This window comes from Siphateles boraxobius, unplaced genomic scaffold, assembly GCF_051911475.1.
Source record: "Siphateles boraxobius isolate OS27281-9 unplaced genomic scaffold, OSU_SipBor_1 25, whole genome shotgun sequence".
In the NCBI taxonomy this organism is placed as follows: domain Eukaryota; kingdom Metazoa; phylum Chordata; class Actinopteri; order Cypriniformes; family Leuciscidae; genus Siphateles; species Siphateles boraxobius.
Window position 1 is genome coordinate 16016864 of NW_027508866.1, and position 14911 is coordinate 16031774.

The 14911-nt window shown below is 39.2% G+C and overlaps 1 protein-coding gene across 1 annotated transcript; it reads right to left on the minus strand.

Moving 5' to 3' along the window:
* Positions 1–13591: 13591 nt before the first annotated feature.
* tcimb (transcriptional and immune response regulator b) lies at positions 13592–14418 on the minus strand. Its single transcript, XM_077242926.1, has one exon. The coding sequence runs from the start codon at positions 14228–14230 to the stop codon at positions 13931–13933; it is 300 nt and encodes a 99-aa protein (XP_077099041.1). The 5' UTR covers positions 14231–14418; the 3' UTR covers positions 13592–13930.
* Positions 14419–14911: the final 493 nt, after the last annotated feature.

Sequence of the window (14911 nt, forward strand, 5' to 3'; positions counted from 1 at the left end):
GCTTTTTCTTCTCAAAATGGATTGGAAATAAACTATTTACCCAAGAGATCTCTACAGGCATTATTGAGATGAAAAGGGTGATATTATATGCTGTCATGCTATACTTTACTGAGATGTTAGTGCTTTTCACAAAGGACTGATTTCCATTTGTGCACTGTTCCAATTAAAAGAGACACAATCTAATTAAATGACAACAACTTGAAAAAAGCATTATTTATTAAAATATTGCATCCTAGAGAATAAAACAGTTCTGACACAAATAAGTTGAGTGATTCTGTTTATTATGTTACAACATGAAGCTTGAATTCAAACATTATCAAGTTGAATGCTCGACTTAAGAGTGTTGTGATGCTAATTCACACTTATTTAGGAAGTGTTGTTTTTGTACTGGAATGACAGGCAAACAACAGAAGCCATGAAACTCCTATAAATCACAGCTCAGTGTTCCCCAAAGGCCTTTTTTCTTACAATGCTTTTCATTCTGCAAATGATGTATGTGTGGTAAGAAACCCCATAGGGCTTTAAAGATAAAAGGACCGACGTTTCATTCTTTAAAAATGAAATGGATTGCAAGTGATTCCCAACAGACAGTGGCTGGATCTCTGAAGGGCCCGGAGGATTTCCTTTGTATTACAGATCCGATGACTGTTCCCTGATTTCCTACTGTTGATGCTCAAAAAGCATCTCAAAATAACCATTTTAGCAGGTTTTATCATGCGATGAGGTAATCAGTTACTTAAATATTAAAACATGCAGCTTTGGTTAACAAAATAAGCCAGTTTAAACATTGTGGTTTAATGAAGTTGTTCTGTTGCAAACATATACAACGCAACTGTTCCATTTCTGTGCTCAGCTCATTATGCATCTCTGCACTACCATGATTGATTATTCAAATATATGCAAATAGCACAGCAAGGGCCACTGATAATGTATTCATAACTTTTACCTTTTAAATAATAGCATATAGAGTGGGTTTGCAAGAGAAAAATGTCATGTGACAGAAGCCAAAATTGTTCTGTCATATATGAATGAGCAATGGAATTGTGTAATTTTGCTGTAAACATGTTCTGTAATTGCGATTAAGAACAGTAGAGTAATCTTGCTGATTCCAGCACTTTTGCTCTTGCGATGTAAATAGTTTGTTCGGTTTCAGTGTTTACTCACATGACAGGAAGTCCAAACATCATCAAGCACCGTGTCGCATGATAATCAGATAATCCCAAAGGATTCATGTTTGTTCTGCTGCTTTTTCAAGTGTGTCTAGCTTTGATTTCTTGAGATGAACTGGCTGCCTCTTCAATTTCACCATTGCAAATTGCAATGGTAAAAAAACAAGTCACTAAATAGAGGGCCACTGTGTCATCATTTGTTACAAAGATCCGAGGGCACGCTTGTAAATTTGTTTGTTTTTACTCATTCCCGGAGAATTCCAGAGTTCTTTGAGGGTAAAATTCTTCCATATGTTGGCAGCTGTAAGCTGGACCGTTTCATTGGTTTGAGGGCTGTGGTTACTTTGTTTTCATTGGCTCTGAGTCAATTCAAAAGCTGAACTAGACTAACTGAAGAACGGACTGAAACAAAACGCCCATCAGGACTGATGGATGGAGGACGTTTTCACATATAAGGGACAGCTCACCCAAAAATAGTTTATTCACCCATGTGTTGTTCCAAACCTGAATGACTTTCTTTTCTCTGTGGAACATAAAAGAGGATACTGTATTTGGTGAGAATTTTTTGCATTGTTTCAGTGTTTTTTTATCCATACAGTGGAGGTAAAAAAAGAAAAAAGTCTGATTACAAACATCTTTCTTTTGTGTTCTGCAGAAGAAGGAATGTCAGGTTTGGAGCAACACAAGTGCGAGTAAAAGAATTTTAATTGTGGGTGAACAATCCCTTTAAAGAATTACAGACAGACAGACAGACAGATAGATAGACACACAGACAGACAGACAGACACAGACAGATAGATAGACAGACAGATAGATGTACAGATAGATAGTACAGACAGATATAGATAGACAGATAGATAGATATACACATACAGACAGATAGATAGATAGATAGAAAGATAGACGTACAGATAGATAAACAGACAGATAAATAGATAGACAAATAAATAGAGACGTAGATAAATAGATAAACAGATAGATAGATAGATAGATAGATAGATGTACAGACAGATATTTTATTATAAAAGCTTTTCATTAAAAAGGTACATTACATGAATACATAACATAACATACTACAGGTACTTTAAAACACAAAAGGTGCAATTCCTTTATTGTCCAGAAGGGGGAGTCACCTGCACAGTTTTGTACAAAATGACCTTGATATAGAGTCAATCTGCTTGATCTGTTTTACTTGACTGTACTAACATTACTGACATTTAAGTATACTTTAGATCTAACTATGAGAATATACTTGAAGGAAACTAGTCCCCAGGAATTACTTCATATTATCTCTGGAATATTTATTGTGATTTTTACCTTTCTAAAATGTGGTGTCATGAGCACACAAGTATGTAGCCTATGCAGCTTTACATTTTCATAAGTATTGATTTTCAATTACAAAAGGTGAAAAATAAGTTTGTAAGCAGCACTTTAAATATGATATGAGGACAGCACACCAGCTTCAGACTGAACTTTAATCAGCAGAACACATGACACAGTTTCAGTGTTTATCACGGCCTGGTGTGACCTACAGAGATCCATGCTGAGAGTAAACACAAGGGAGGGACACTTTTACCACAACATGCCTGTGTAAATGAAAACATTTAAAGAGGTTGTGAATTTTTTTTAAAGGACACCAGGTAATAGTTACTGAACAGAACTCAACAGTTATCATCAAGCAGCCTAAATATATTATTTATAAATATATTTTATTTCATAAACAGAACTAAGTAAATCAGACAGGATTAAGAGGATGAATAATATTCCCTCAAAGTCTATCTCTGAGGCATTTTTCCATCTTATACTGAAACACGTCAACATTTGGTCTGACATTTGATTTCCGAGGAATAGTTTAGTCCTCATGTGCATTGAGGACAGTCTGACCCCATGAAAGGATCTACTGTATTATATTTCTGTATCTACTGTATTATATTTCTGTATTATTGCATTTTATAAGTTTATATTTTGATAATATTGTGTCATTTGTGTCAGTCTATTGAAAATGTGATTAACCAGATTATTTATTTTAAATGAATTGGTCATACTTTATAATAGGCGTCTTTTATGTGCTTACATTAAAATGTATTTCATAAAACATGTACACTAGTTACACAATAAGTGCATTATATAAAATGATTAAATGTTATTGTAGTTAAAGACACTTAATATAAAATGGGACTGATGAATTTGAGTGTGTGAGTGTTCACTGTGACTCACACTGAACAGCACAGCCCACACACTGATGAAAAGATCACTAATAAATGACACAACTCTTGGCTGAAATTGAACTTCCCCTCTCTTATAAATCCACAACTGTTCATCTGGAATCTCTACGATTGTTTGCAGCAAGCAACAAGAAGAAAATACCCACTAAAACAACAACATCATCATCATCAACATATATTTAATAATAATAATAATAATCATTATACATTTAATGTATTATATTTAATCAGGTTAAATATAAATACTATAATATTAGTACATTATACAATAATAATAAATGATTTTAACAATAATAAACAACTTTATTTCTATTAATAATTATAATCTATTATCATTATTAATATTAAATACATACTATAAATTACATTTGATGCATATCAAATGTGTAAATATATATGCAATAATAAATATTGTAAAATAATAGACATTTATTTCTATTAATAACAAACAACAACCATAATCAACATAATAATAATGATTTCCATTACACGAGACTAGGTGTTAAAACTTCATGCTGATTTGTACTCGGCTTTCGCCAAGATAATCACCAACTAAGACGTAGCTTTACAGTAACCTATGCTTCTCCATCCATTTACGCTTCTTTCCTTCTGGTGACGTGAATCTCCTTCTGTCTGGTGTTAATACAGTGTATTGCGCGTCAGCACACACAACGGCTGCAACCACAGTGCGGTCCCCCCATAACAACCCTCTGGATTGAGCGGAGTAGGGAACATCTCTAGGGTCTTCAAGTGGGCACCTTCCGTCCTCAGTGTTTCGTCGACTAGCCCACGACACCTCAAGAGGGCTCGACAGTGACTCTGGCGTCCCAGAGTCACCCCCCTCCGTCCCCCACTCAACTCTGCCCAGCTTACTGACCTCTACATCCCTCCTGCTGCTGAGACCTAACCACAATCTCACAATCTCTCCGCAACCCAACCATACGCGCCAACCCGTTTGACTAAGGCTGTCGAGCCCCACTGGTGCGTAAATATGCAGTTTCAGTGGCAACGGTTCCGTATGGCATACCACCTACCGCAAAACACAATATCTGCCCAACCACCCGTCATTCACGCAATATACACAGGAACGTAATGACTGTAAATACTATACAACCTATACAAATAAACCAACAGACTCTTCAAGTTTTCAAGTAATCTACAAAACCGTAGCATGGCGGCCTGTACACAGCCGGCTAGAATCTTTCCGTCTCAACCACAGCCAGTTGCTGCTCCTTTCTGCTGCTTCAAAGAAGTTCTTTACTGTGCGACGCAACTCTTGACCACTGAATCCGACGTCTCTGAGGAACCGGGTTGTAGAGTGTGCCACAAAACCTTGACAACCCACTTCCACTGGATAAACCCGGACTCTCCATCCTCGCTGTTCTGCTTCAATGGCCAGATGAGCATACCGCAGTTTCTTCCTCTCATATGCCTCATCTACCGCATCCTCCCATGGCACTGTTAACTCTATCAGTTGAACACTGCGTGCTGATCCAGACCACAAAACAATACCTGGTCGTAGGTTAGTGGTGGCAATCTCAGGTGGAAAAATAAGCCGTTGATCAAGATCAGCCAGTATTTTCCAGTCCCTAGCAGCTTCCAGTTGTCCTGGGCGAGAATTGGTGTTAGCACCTTTTCTTGGTGGTTGCTCGCCTGGGCGGAGGAATATTTTCTTCTGTGTGTAATGTTTTGCTAGAACAGGCGGCAACTTATTGGTCATACTACGCTTGCCTTCCAATGCTAAAGCCAAACATCGCAATACTTGTTCATGGCGCCAAGTAAACCGACCTTGGCTAAGAGCCACCTTACATCCTGTCAAAATGTGCCTTAATGTGGCAGGTGATGAACACAAAGGACAAGAGGGATCCTCTCCATCCCAGAGGTTGAGGTTCTGCGGTGATGGGAGAACATCATATGTTGACCTAATAAGGAAACTGATCCTACTCTCTTCCATTGACCAAAGGTCTTGCCAGCCCATTTTGCGTTGTTCCACACTCTCCCATCTCATCCACTCTCCCTGCTTGGCCTGGGAAATGGCCTTTATACATCTCATTCTCTCCTCCTGCTTTCGCACCTCGTTGACTACCAGCTTCCTCCTTTGAGCTGGGCCTGCCTTGTGCCATTTAGGAGGAGCTAAACTCAGCCCAAAACCCCCTCTTCCATGCTGTACCTGTCCCACGATATCCCCAATTTGAAGGTCAGCCTTTGCCTCTACTACAGATTTCTTTGCTGACCACTTTCTACCAGTTTTTACCACAGGTTCTGCCTCCCTTACACATTTGTCTCGTGACTCTGCTAAAGTCATTTCCAGTCTGACCTTGGCGCACTTAAACTCCTCGGTTAAAGCAGAGACTGGCAGCTGCAATACTCCTGGAGCAGGGCTCGAATTTCGGTGCGGGATTGCGGGTATTGCGCATCATTTTAATCATTCCCGCAGGTCTTGTGTTTATAATGCGGGAAATTCCCGCAAACATTCATTCAATCTAGCATGTAGGCCTATGAGTGAATTTAACCTAACAGATTATAAGATCAAATCAGTCATTTTAAAACTTTCTGCGAGACGCATTTTCACAAACAGCGTGAGTGATTCTGCAAATGCCGCGTCTTCTCTCCCTCTCAAAATGTGTTGCACAAGGCAAGCCAATCGCGCTGCAGCTGCAGGCGGTGATTCTAGACTCTCGCGTTTCAGGAGTCGGGACATTTGATGGAAAGGTCACTTCAAATTCAAATTCAAAGTTTTATTGCCATTTGCACAGGTACGTTACAGTACAGGTACATTGGAATTCTTGTGCGTTTCTCAGAGTCAGGTTTTAGATTTAAAAAGAATACATATATACATATACACACACACACATCCTAAGGTAGAGCAAAGAGCAACAAAACATTTTAAAAAAAATGCAAAAACTGGATATAAATAACCTTCCTAAATAGATACACATTGTAATAAATAGTAATAATATTGCACGTAAAAAAGAGATACTCTGAATAGAATTAAATACTCTTACACTAATCATTACAGTGTTTAAAAACATGGAATGGGGTACTTTTTGCCCTCCTTAATGTCCTGTGCCACTAGCCTAACAGTGGCCGGAAAGAAGCTGTTAAACAGACGGGCCTTGTGGGTACTAAAGCTCACAGGCCTGCGGTGTCTCAGGTTATAGCCCGAGTCCACCCAATTAAACAAAGGATAAGCTGGGTGGTGTTTGTCCTTAAGGATGCTCTGTGCTTTCCTTCTACAGCGCTGGGTGTATATAGTGTCCATGGAGGGGAGGTTAGAGCCGATGACCCTCTCTGCAGTTTTAATGACCCGTTGCAGTGATTTCCTCTCAGCCAGGGTGGTGTTACCACACCACACTGTGATACCACTGGTGAGGATACTTTCAACAAGGCTTCTGTAGACATGGGTTAAAGGTTGACATTTAAGTCCGGCCTTCTTCAGTACTCTGATAAAATACAGCCTCTGCTGGGCTCTTTTCACTGTTGCCACAGTGTTTTTAGTCCAGCTGAGGTTTTCTGAAATATGAAGTCGAAGGAACTTATAGCTGTCAGTCCGCTCCACCTCAATCCCCTTAATGGTGAGAGGCTGTAGGAGGGGGGCTCTCCTCCTAAAATCCAGAATGAGTTCCTTTGTTTTATTGATGTTCAGAACGAGATCATTGTCCTCTCCATAGACAGTGACCTTGTGAACCATGTCCCTGTATGATGACTCATCACCCTCTCTGATGAGACCAAGGACAGTCGTATCATCTGCATACTTAATGATGATATTATTATTGTCCGAGTTGTTAACACAGTCATATGTGTACAGTGAAAAGAGTGTAGGGCTGAGGCAGCAGCCCTGTGGGGCTCCTGTGCTCACTGTAAGCTCAGCTGAGACATTCTTTCCCATCCTCACCACCTGTGGCCTGTCTGTGAGGAAATCTGTTATCCAATTACAAGTAGTCGTTGGTACTCCCAGTTCTGTCAGCTTACCGGTCAGCTTCATCGGCCGGATCGTATTAAAGGCGGAGCTGTAATCCAGAAACAATAGCCGTACATATGTGTTATGAGTGTCCAGGTGCTGCAGAATATAGTGAAGTGCCAGTGCCACCGCATCATCCACTGACCTATTCGAGCGGTAGGCAAACTGAAGAGGGTCTACTGTGTCTGGAACCACAGAATTGATATGTTGAAGGACCAGCCTCTCCATACACTTCATGGCAACCGATGTGAGCGCCACTGGTCTAAAATCATTCATTGTCATTGTGTTTGTTATTTTCGGAACCGGCACTATAATAGAGGACTTAAAAATACGTGGGACTGTTTCTTGGAGGAGTGTTAAAAATGTCCGTATACACCTCCGCCAGCTGTTCAGCACAAACTTTAAGAACTCTTGGGGCCACACCATCGGGTCCCACAGCCTTACGGGGGTTCACCTTCCTCAGAGCTTTAAGGACCTGTGAGTGCGTCACCTGCAGTACAGTCTCCTCTGAGTTATAGGGGACTTTTAAGGGTGTGTCTCTGTTGTTTTGGTCGAATCTGGCATAGAACTTGTTAAGGTTGTCAGGTAGAGAGGGATCTTGAGTCACAGTTCTATTTGCATCTTTCCTGTAATTGGTGACTGACTGGATTCCTTGCCACATCCTTCTGGTGTTATTTTCCCTATAACAGTTCTCGAGTCTCTGGGTATATGCCCTCTTGGCGGCCCTGATGGATTTTTGGAGCTCATATCTGGCATGCTTATACTCCATAATGTCTCCTGATTTAAAGCATGCCAGATATGAGCTTGAACTTGCACAATCGGGCCATTTCATCGTCACTAATGTTTATAATTTGTGCGTCTTTTTAAGTCTTACCCATTTAAACATTTAAGCGATTTTAAACCGTATAACAAACAGCTCGTGAGTAACAAAACTGAGTTATTTTTCGCGAATTATAGCGCATTAACGGTCAAAAGCACACAACATTGTCTTAATTCCGGTCTTGGGGAGTATCCTCTCAAACACAATCGGTTATGTCTTAAAAAAATAATACAAAAAGAAAATGCATGTGACACTATAATGAAAACAGTATGGGCCGTTCACGTTACGTCTTTTGCGCGCTCATCCTTTACTGAAACATCTTCGTCTTCATGGAGAACATGGCTCATGATTGCTTAGCAACAGGGAGCCCTTTTTAAAAGAGGAGAAAGTGGCGCGGACTGCGCTTTACACGCAACATGTGAACGTGGATCCATGCACTAGCTCTTAAAGTGAGAGTAGCCTAAAATGTGTCTGTCATTATTGTATATAAAGCAACAAAAGATATCATTAATTTTAAAGAATCAGGATTAATATCCTATGTATTCAAATTATACAGGACTAAAAGACTATTCCGTGTTATTTTACATTTGATTACTTTTTTCCGTTTCTGTAGTATTTCTGAATACTAGTGTTATTAGACCTAAACTTTTCTCTTTATTTCATGTATTTATTTGTGCTACTTTTTTCAATTTAATTCAAAGATTGAAATCAAGCTTTCTTTTGTTGTGTAAACTATAAAAAAATGACCCCAAAAACACAAATACAATGAGTGAGCAAACATTTAGCAAATCCCCCCAATAAGAATAACCTAAAGGGGGATTTCCCCTCTATTTTCCAAAACGAAATTCAGGCCCTGCTCCTTTACTATAAAGTCCCACTCTGCTGAGGCAGCGTGGAACTCCCAACCATTTCCTGATGTATGAACTTATTAATGCTTCCAGCTTATCCACTGTTGTCAAAGAAACCTCATACACAGTCAGTGGCCACAGCAACCTTGGCAGTAGACCAAACTGAAAGCACCAGAGTTTCAGTTTGCCTGGTAGAGCACAGCTGTTTATGCTCTTCAACCCTTCCACTGCTTGTCATCTAACTTCTCCCACTCGAACTGTGTCCTTTAGATCCCATCATACCATCTCCCTAGACTCTTCACTGGCTTCTGAGAAACTGTTGGTATTGCCTCACCATTAATGAAGAATGTTTTATCTACTACCTTGCCTTTAATTATTGAGATGCTCCTTGATTTAATAATAATCATAGTAATAACAATTATGCCTAAATATATTATATATTAATGTATTATATTTAATGAATGTTAAATATACATATATTAAATGTTTAAATATAAATACTATAATATTAATACATAATACTAATTTAACAATAATAAAACAACTTAATTTCTATTAATAATAATGATGTATTACATACTGATTTAGTACGTTATTAAATATATATCAAATGTGTAAATATAAACACAACAACAATAATAATAAATAAATAAACCTGTATTGTTGTTTACACAAGACTTTACTGCCCCAGTCACTGATGCTATACCTGAAAGCTTCCTTAGCTTCAAAACACTTCAATGTTGTTCAGTCTGTAAAAAAAAAAAAAAAATAAAGAAAAAAAAAAAGAAGCATTTTGAGTCAGACTCAATGAGACAGTTGGATTAGATTCAGGGTAATGTGATCCTTTGTTTGACCATAAATAAACCGCCATTGTTGTGATAATAGAGAGAGAAAAAAATCTGAGCTTTTAACTTCATTGAGTCCGCCCTTCAGTAAATATTAGTTTTGGTCCCTACACATAGTAAAACAGTGTTGCATTAGTGTCATAAAATAAAACACGATTGTGATGTGAGAAGTGTCCACTGTATACCAACAGACTTCTTGAAACCCGGTTAAAATTGGTATTTTTAGCTCATCTGATATTTATCCCTTTGCAAAAACAACTTCATATTTCTGACCCATAATGACATCCGCCTTTCAGAGCGCACAAACTGGATCAAACTAGAAGAAACTGGCTCTTACTGATGGATAACGGACTGTCAACATCAGAAAACACCCTTATCTCAGTGAACAGACATAATTAGTTCCATGACATCTGTGACTGCTGATTTAGCGTGAATCATTGGCTGAAACGATTTCTAGCATCAAAAAGTTTACTCACCATAAAACATTACTATCTCTTCGGGCCTAAGACTATTGTTAATATTTAATCTGGATTTAAGCCGTGTAATGAGTGGATCAGAATCATTCTTTCTTTTCATAAAGTCTTTTGAACAGTATACCAGCACATGATGTTTTGATGGTGGGGCAATCTGAATTTTATGCATATGAAATTTGGATTTTTAATGTTTATTGTTTCATGTTAGTTCACAGGGCATTAACTAATGTTATCAAATAAAACTTTATATATATATATATATTTATATAAAGTTATATATATATATAAACATTTTAGGTGCACAGTGCATCCTGTGTTGATGACGTCAAATTGTCGTGAGCTACTGGCGCTACCTGTTGCTATTTTTACCACAACACAACTCGGAAAATAAAATACTGATACGATTCCACATTGTGTGGTTTTCGGTTGTAATTTTCAGTCGAAGGGCAACAAGAGAAGCAATGTCTTCACTGCTATGCCATCCTGGCAGGATGTAAACATGCTGACGCTTGTCATGACAATGCAGCCACTGAAGGAGAAAGTTAAAGCTTATTCGCGGAGGAACCTGACGATTCGTCAGTTTCAATGCAGTCTGTAAAAGTGAGCCGTACCATGCAGTGGAAAAGCGGCATAAGTGTACAGTTATTGATGCAGCAACACAGACAATCGTCAGGTTCCTCCCCGAATAAGCTTGAAAGCAGCGAAGACTTAAATTGTTTCAGATGTTGCCCTTCAACTGAAAATTATACAAACTGTAATCTCTAACTTCCGCTAACTGTTTTACGCGCGTTCACGACAGACTGGCGTTCCAGCATATGGCGTAGGACGCAGGCATAGCGCAAATTCTGGTAACGAACACGGAAGTGCAGGGGATAGAGCAAAACAAAACACTGGTTGCTATATTAGAACTCTAAGGGGCCTTTCAGGGCGTTTTCACACCTGAAAGTCCGCACCAAGGTCCGAACCAAAGTCTTTGTATCTTGCTGCCGCAGTTTCTTTATCTTCAGGTGCAGGCATTGCTCTCCCGTCCTCTCATACCCTCTCTCTCTCTCATCCTCTCTGAAAATATTTGGAAACTGTCTGCATTTTTGTGCGTTTTTTCCAGTTGACTTCTTATGTCATCAGACCATAAAACCTCTTCTCCTCCTCTCCCCATGTGCTACCACGGCTCATTTTTCCTGCCACCACCTTTTTTTTCGGCTATGAGGGAACCACCGGAACTTCCTGTAAAAGGTCTGAAAGTCCGAACCATACAGAAATGCTTTCACACTAACCAAACCTTTGTTCAGTTTGATCCGGACCGAGACCTCTTTTCATCAGACCAAATTTCATCTGTTTGGTCCGGACCGTGAAAGGGCCCTCACACCTACCTTGTTTGGTCTGGATTTTCTGACTTTTCAGTTTGATCCAAATCAAAATTACAGGTGTGAAACCTCCCCCAGACCACGGTCCGGACCAAACAGACGGAATTTGGTCCTGTGAAAAGAGGTAGTCTCGGCCCGGATGAAACTGAACAAAAGTTTGGTTCGTTTCTAGTGTGAAAGCATTTTCTGTATGGTTCGACTTTCAGACCATTTACAGGAAGTTCCGGTGGATCTCGCGGGATTGCTTGCAGTCTTCTGCTTTCTTGCCGGCGACGATAAAATGTTCGCACAACGAGGACGTTCATTTGGCGAATTTGAACTAGCCTCGAGTATAGTTGGTGCTGCAGGTAGTAATGCTGTAATAATAACAGTATAGTGGCAATGATATGCGTCTGTTCATTCATTCTTGTCAAAGTTTTTTTGATTTTTTATTCTTGTCAAAGTTACCCGCTGAAATGACAACAGGCTGACGTCAGACGCACGTCCGTTTACAAACCAATCAATGTCTAGATGCAGCCCACATAGATGATGACGACAGGACGCAAGTATGTCATTAGTGCGCTTACATAATTGCAATATGAAACCAAACTAAAACTTACCGAATGTATAAAATGTATCAAAACATGAACTTCGGACCATGGTGCGGACTTTCAGGTGTGAAAACGCCCTCAAACGAACTTGGTTCTCACGAGAACTAGCATATTCTCTCCGGAGCGTCCTACTCTGGAACGCCAGTCTCTCGTAACGCACATACGACAGTTAGCGGAAGTTAGAGAATACAGTTTGTAAAGTTTTAAGTATGGATATTTTTCTTACACAAACACATCGCTTTGCTTCAGAAGGCCTTTATTAACCCCCCGGAGCCTTGTGGAGCACTTTTATGGACTTCAAACACGAAACGGCCATATACTGCCATTATAAAGCTTGGAAGAGCCAGGACATATTTTAATATAACTCTGATTGTATTTGTCTGAAAGAAGCATGTCATACCGACTTGAGGGTGAGTAAATCATGCGCTAATTTTCTTTTCTTTCTTTTTTTTTAACTATCCCTTTAACTCTACAATGAGTAAACCCACTTCATCAGCTAATTACTCTTCAACAGCGATGCCATATAAATAGAAAATATAGAAATATAGCTTAGCAAAAACTGAAGTTCAAACACAAAATTCTAAAGATGGATGCAGCTATCTGGCGCTTTAGGTCTTCTTTATGGAAGTCCACACTACACACATTTATTTTATTTACCAGAGCTTGACCAAAATTATTTTTCAAATGTTTTACATCACCCTATCATGATTAGCCTGAAACTGTTAAAAACTGAGTTTGATTTTCTACATTTAATGACATCCAAAAGGCTCCGAAAACCAATTACCCTGAAATGAGTGGATTTTGCCTGCGAATTTTCAAAGAGCAAGGGCATGCCACAGCACCTTATAGTTTTATAAGATTATAACTCAATACTTAATATAGACTGAAAAATAGGCTATGACCTACTTCAATGCTATTATAGGCTATTTTTGACATTTAATGTGATGTCACAAACTTCATCCTGAAGATAGGCCTACTCGTTCCATATTATAGGCTATGCTGTGAGATAATCTTCTTTCAATAATTGATTATAGTAGGCCAGCTACTGAGCTATTTTCTATAAACAAGTTGTGTACGGCTTTAACATGGAGTTAATGCATGACAAAATAGCCTACAGTCCTTTTGTTTAACTTACACTAAATTTAAAAGATGGAGCTAAACACTATTTTGAAACCACCCATTCACTGAACTAAATGCTCGTTTTAGCAATATAATAGACAGGCATATTTACACATTTACCTGACAGTGTTGACTCATAAAGTGGCAAGGGAAATAAATTTAAAAAAGGAATACTCATGAGATTATCAAAACAATTTTATTAAAACAATTTTTTTTAAAGTAGACTGTAACATCGCAATAGACATTGCTGACACAATCTCTTCATAATCAAATTTCGCCCGTGGCATCAGTCCATACTTCAGATGTTCTGCATGGTGCGTCAAGAAGGGTGTCTTCAGGCTCAAACTTCGTCGCTCTGGATCAGTTCTTTATTTTCACAGCACACCAACATGACTCTGGCAGGAGGACACCATCTCAAGTTCAGCACTAACTTACACCAGACTCCAGCATGTGTGCCGAGTCCTCACGGTCTTTTCATCTGTGCACACATGCACAGCTTCCCGAAGAAAACTTCCCTCAACGAAACTTCAACGACTGACGCGTCAGTCCAGTAATAAGCATAAATTTGTCCTTCTTGTCCTGCTGAAGAGCCATAAGCGCTTTGGAGATTCCCTCAGGATCCTGGTACAGCGTGAGGATGCTCCTGGCTCTCTCCATCGCCTTCAGGTCTCCTGCTTTCTCGAAGAGTTTCACCAAAACGTCCTGGTTGATGTTCTCGAAGATGTTCGGCGACGCTTTCTTGCGGTGCGCCGTGTCGAATTTGACGTCTCTGGCGGGACTGACGCGACGCGAGTCTGAAGACGCGTATAAAGACATGTTGTTGGATAGAAAAGACAGTTTTCGAGATGTCCTGTGTCTGTTAGCAGCGTTTATGCTCTCAGTGACTCCAGCATTGAACAGCCTTTTTTATAGGGGACTGACTGACTGAGCCAGAATTCCCTTTAGAGGTGACGTCACATGGACGGTTAGTGAACGCCCAACTTTAGCCTCTGTTCTCAGCTGGCGACGCGGTGAGGGAAACTGCTCTGAAGCAAAGATTAGCTTAAGAAGAACTCATTAACTGGCTTACTGTAAGCGAAATATTTCTTTTCATTTCAGCTCAACTTTGTTTAACAGATTTTCTATAGGCCTAGCTAAATTGGTTTATGACAGTAGGCTAAATTCTGCTACAGCCACAATGGAATAGCAATGTAGCCTATTTCCTCACAAGGATAACGTTAGTGCCACCAATGATGACATGCAGTTATTTATTTATTTGCAAGAATTTATAGTAGTATAATTCGGCCTACATATTAATATATCCTACTATAATTGTGTTATAATTTGTGTTGCTGCTGGGTAGATTTACTAACCAATTTAATTGTAGTCGGTTACGGAATCCAAATTATAGGCTTACATGACAAAAATTGTAGTTAGTAACGTAATCCATTACATTACAGGTTTAAAGTAATATATTTAATAGGAATATTGATGTAGGCCTTAAAATACAAAGAGAAG

Coding starts and splice junctions, on each gene's coding strand:
- tcimb (XM_077242926.1), bottom strand. CDS start 14,230: ATGTCTTTATACGCGTCTTCAGACTCGCGTCGCGTCAGTCCCGCCAGA.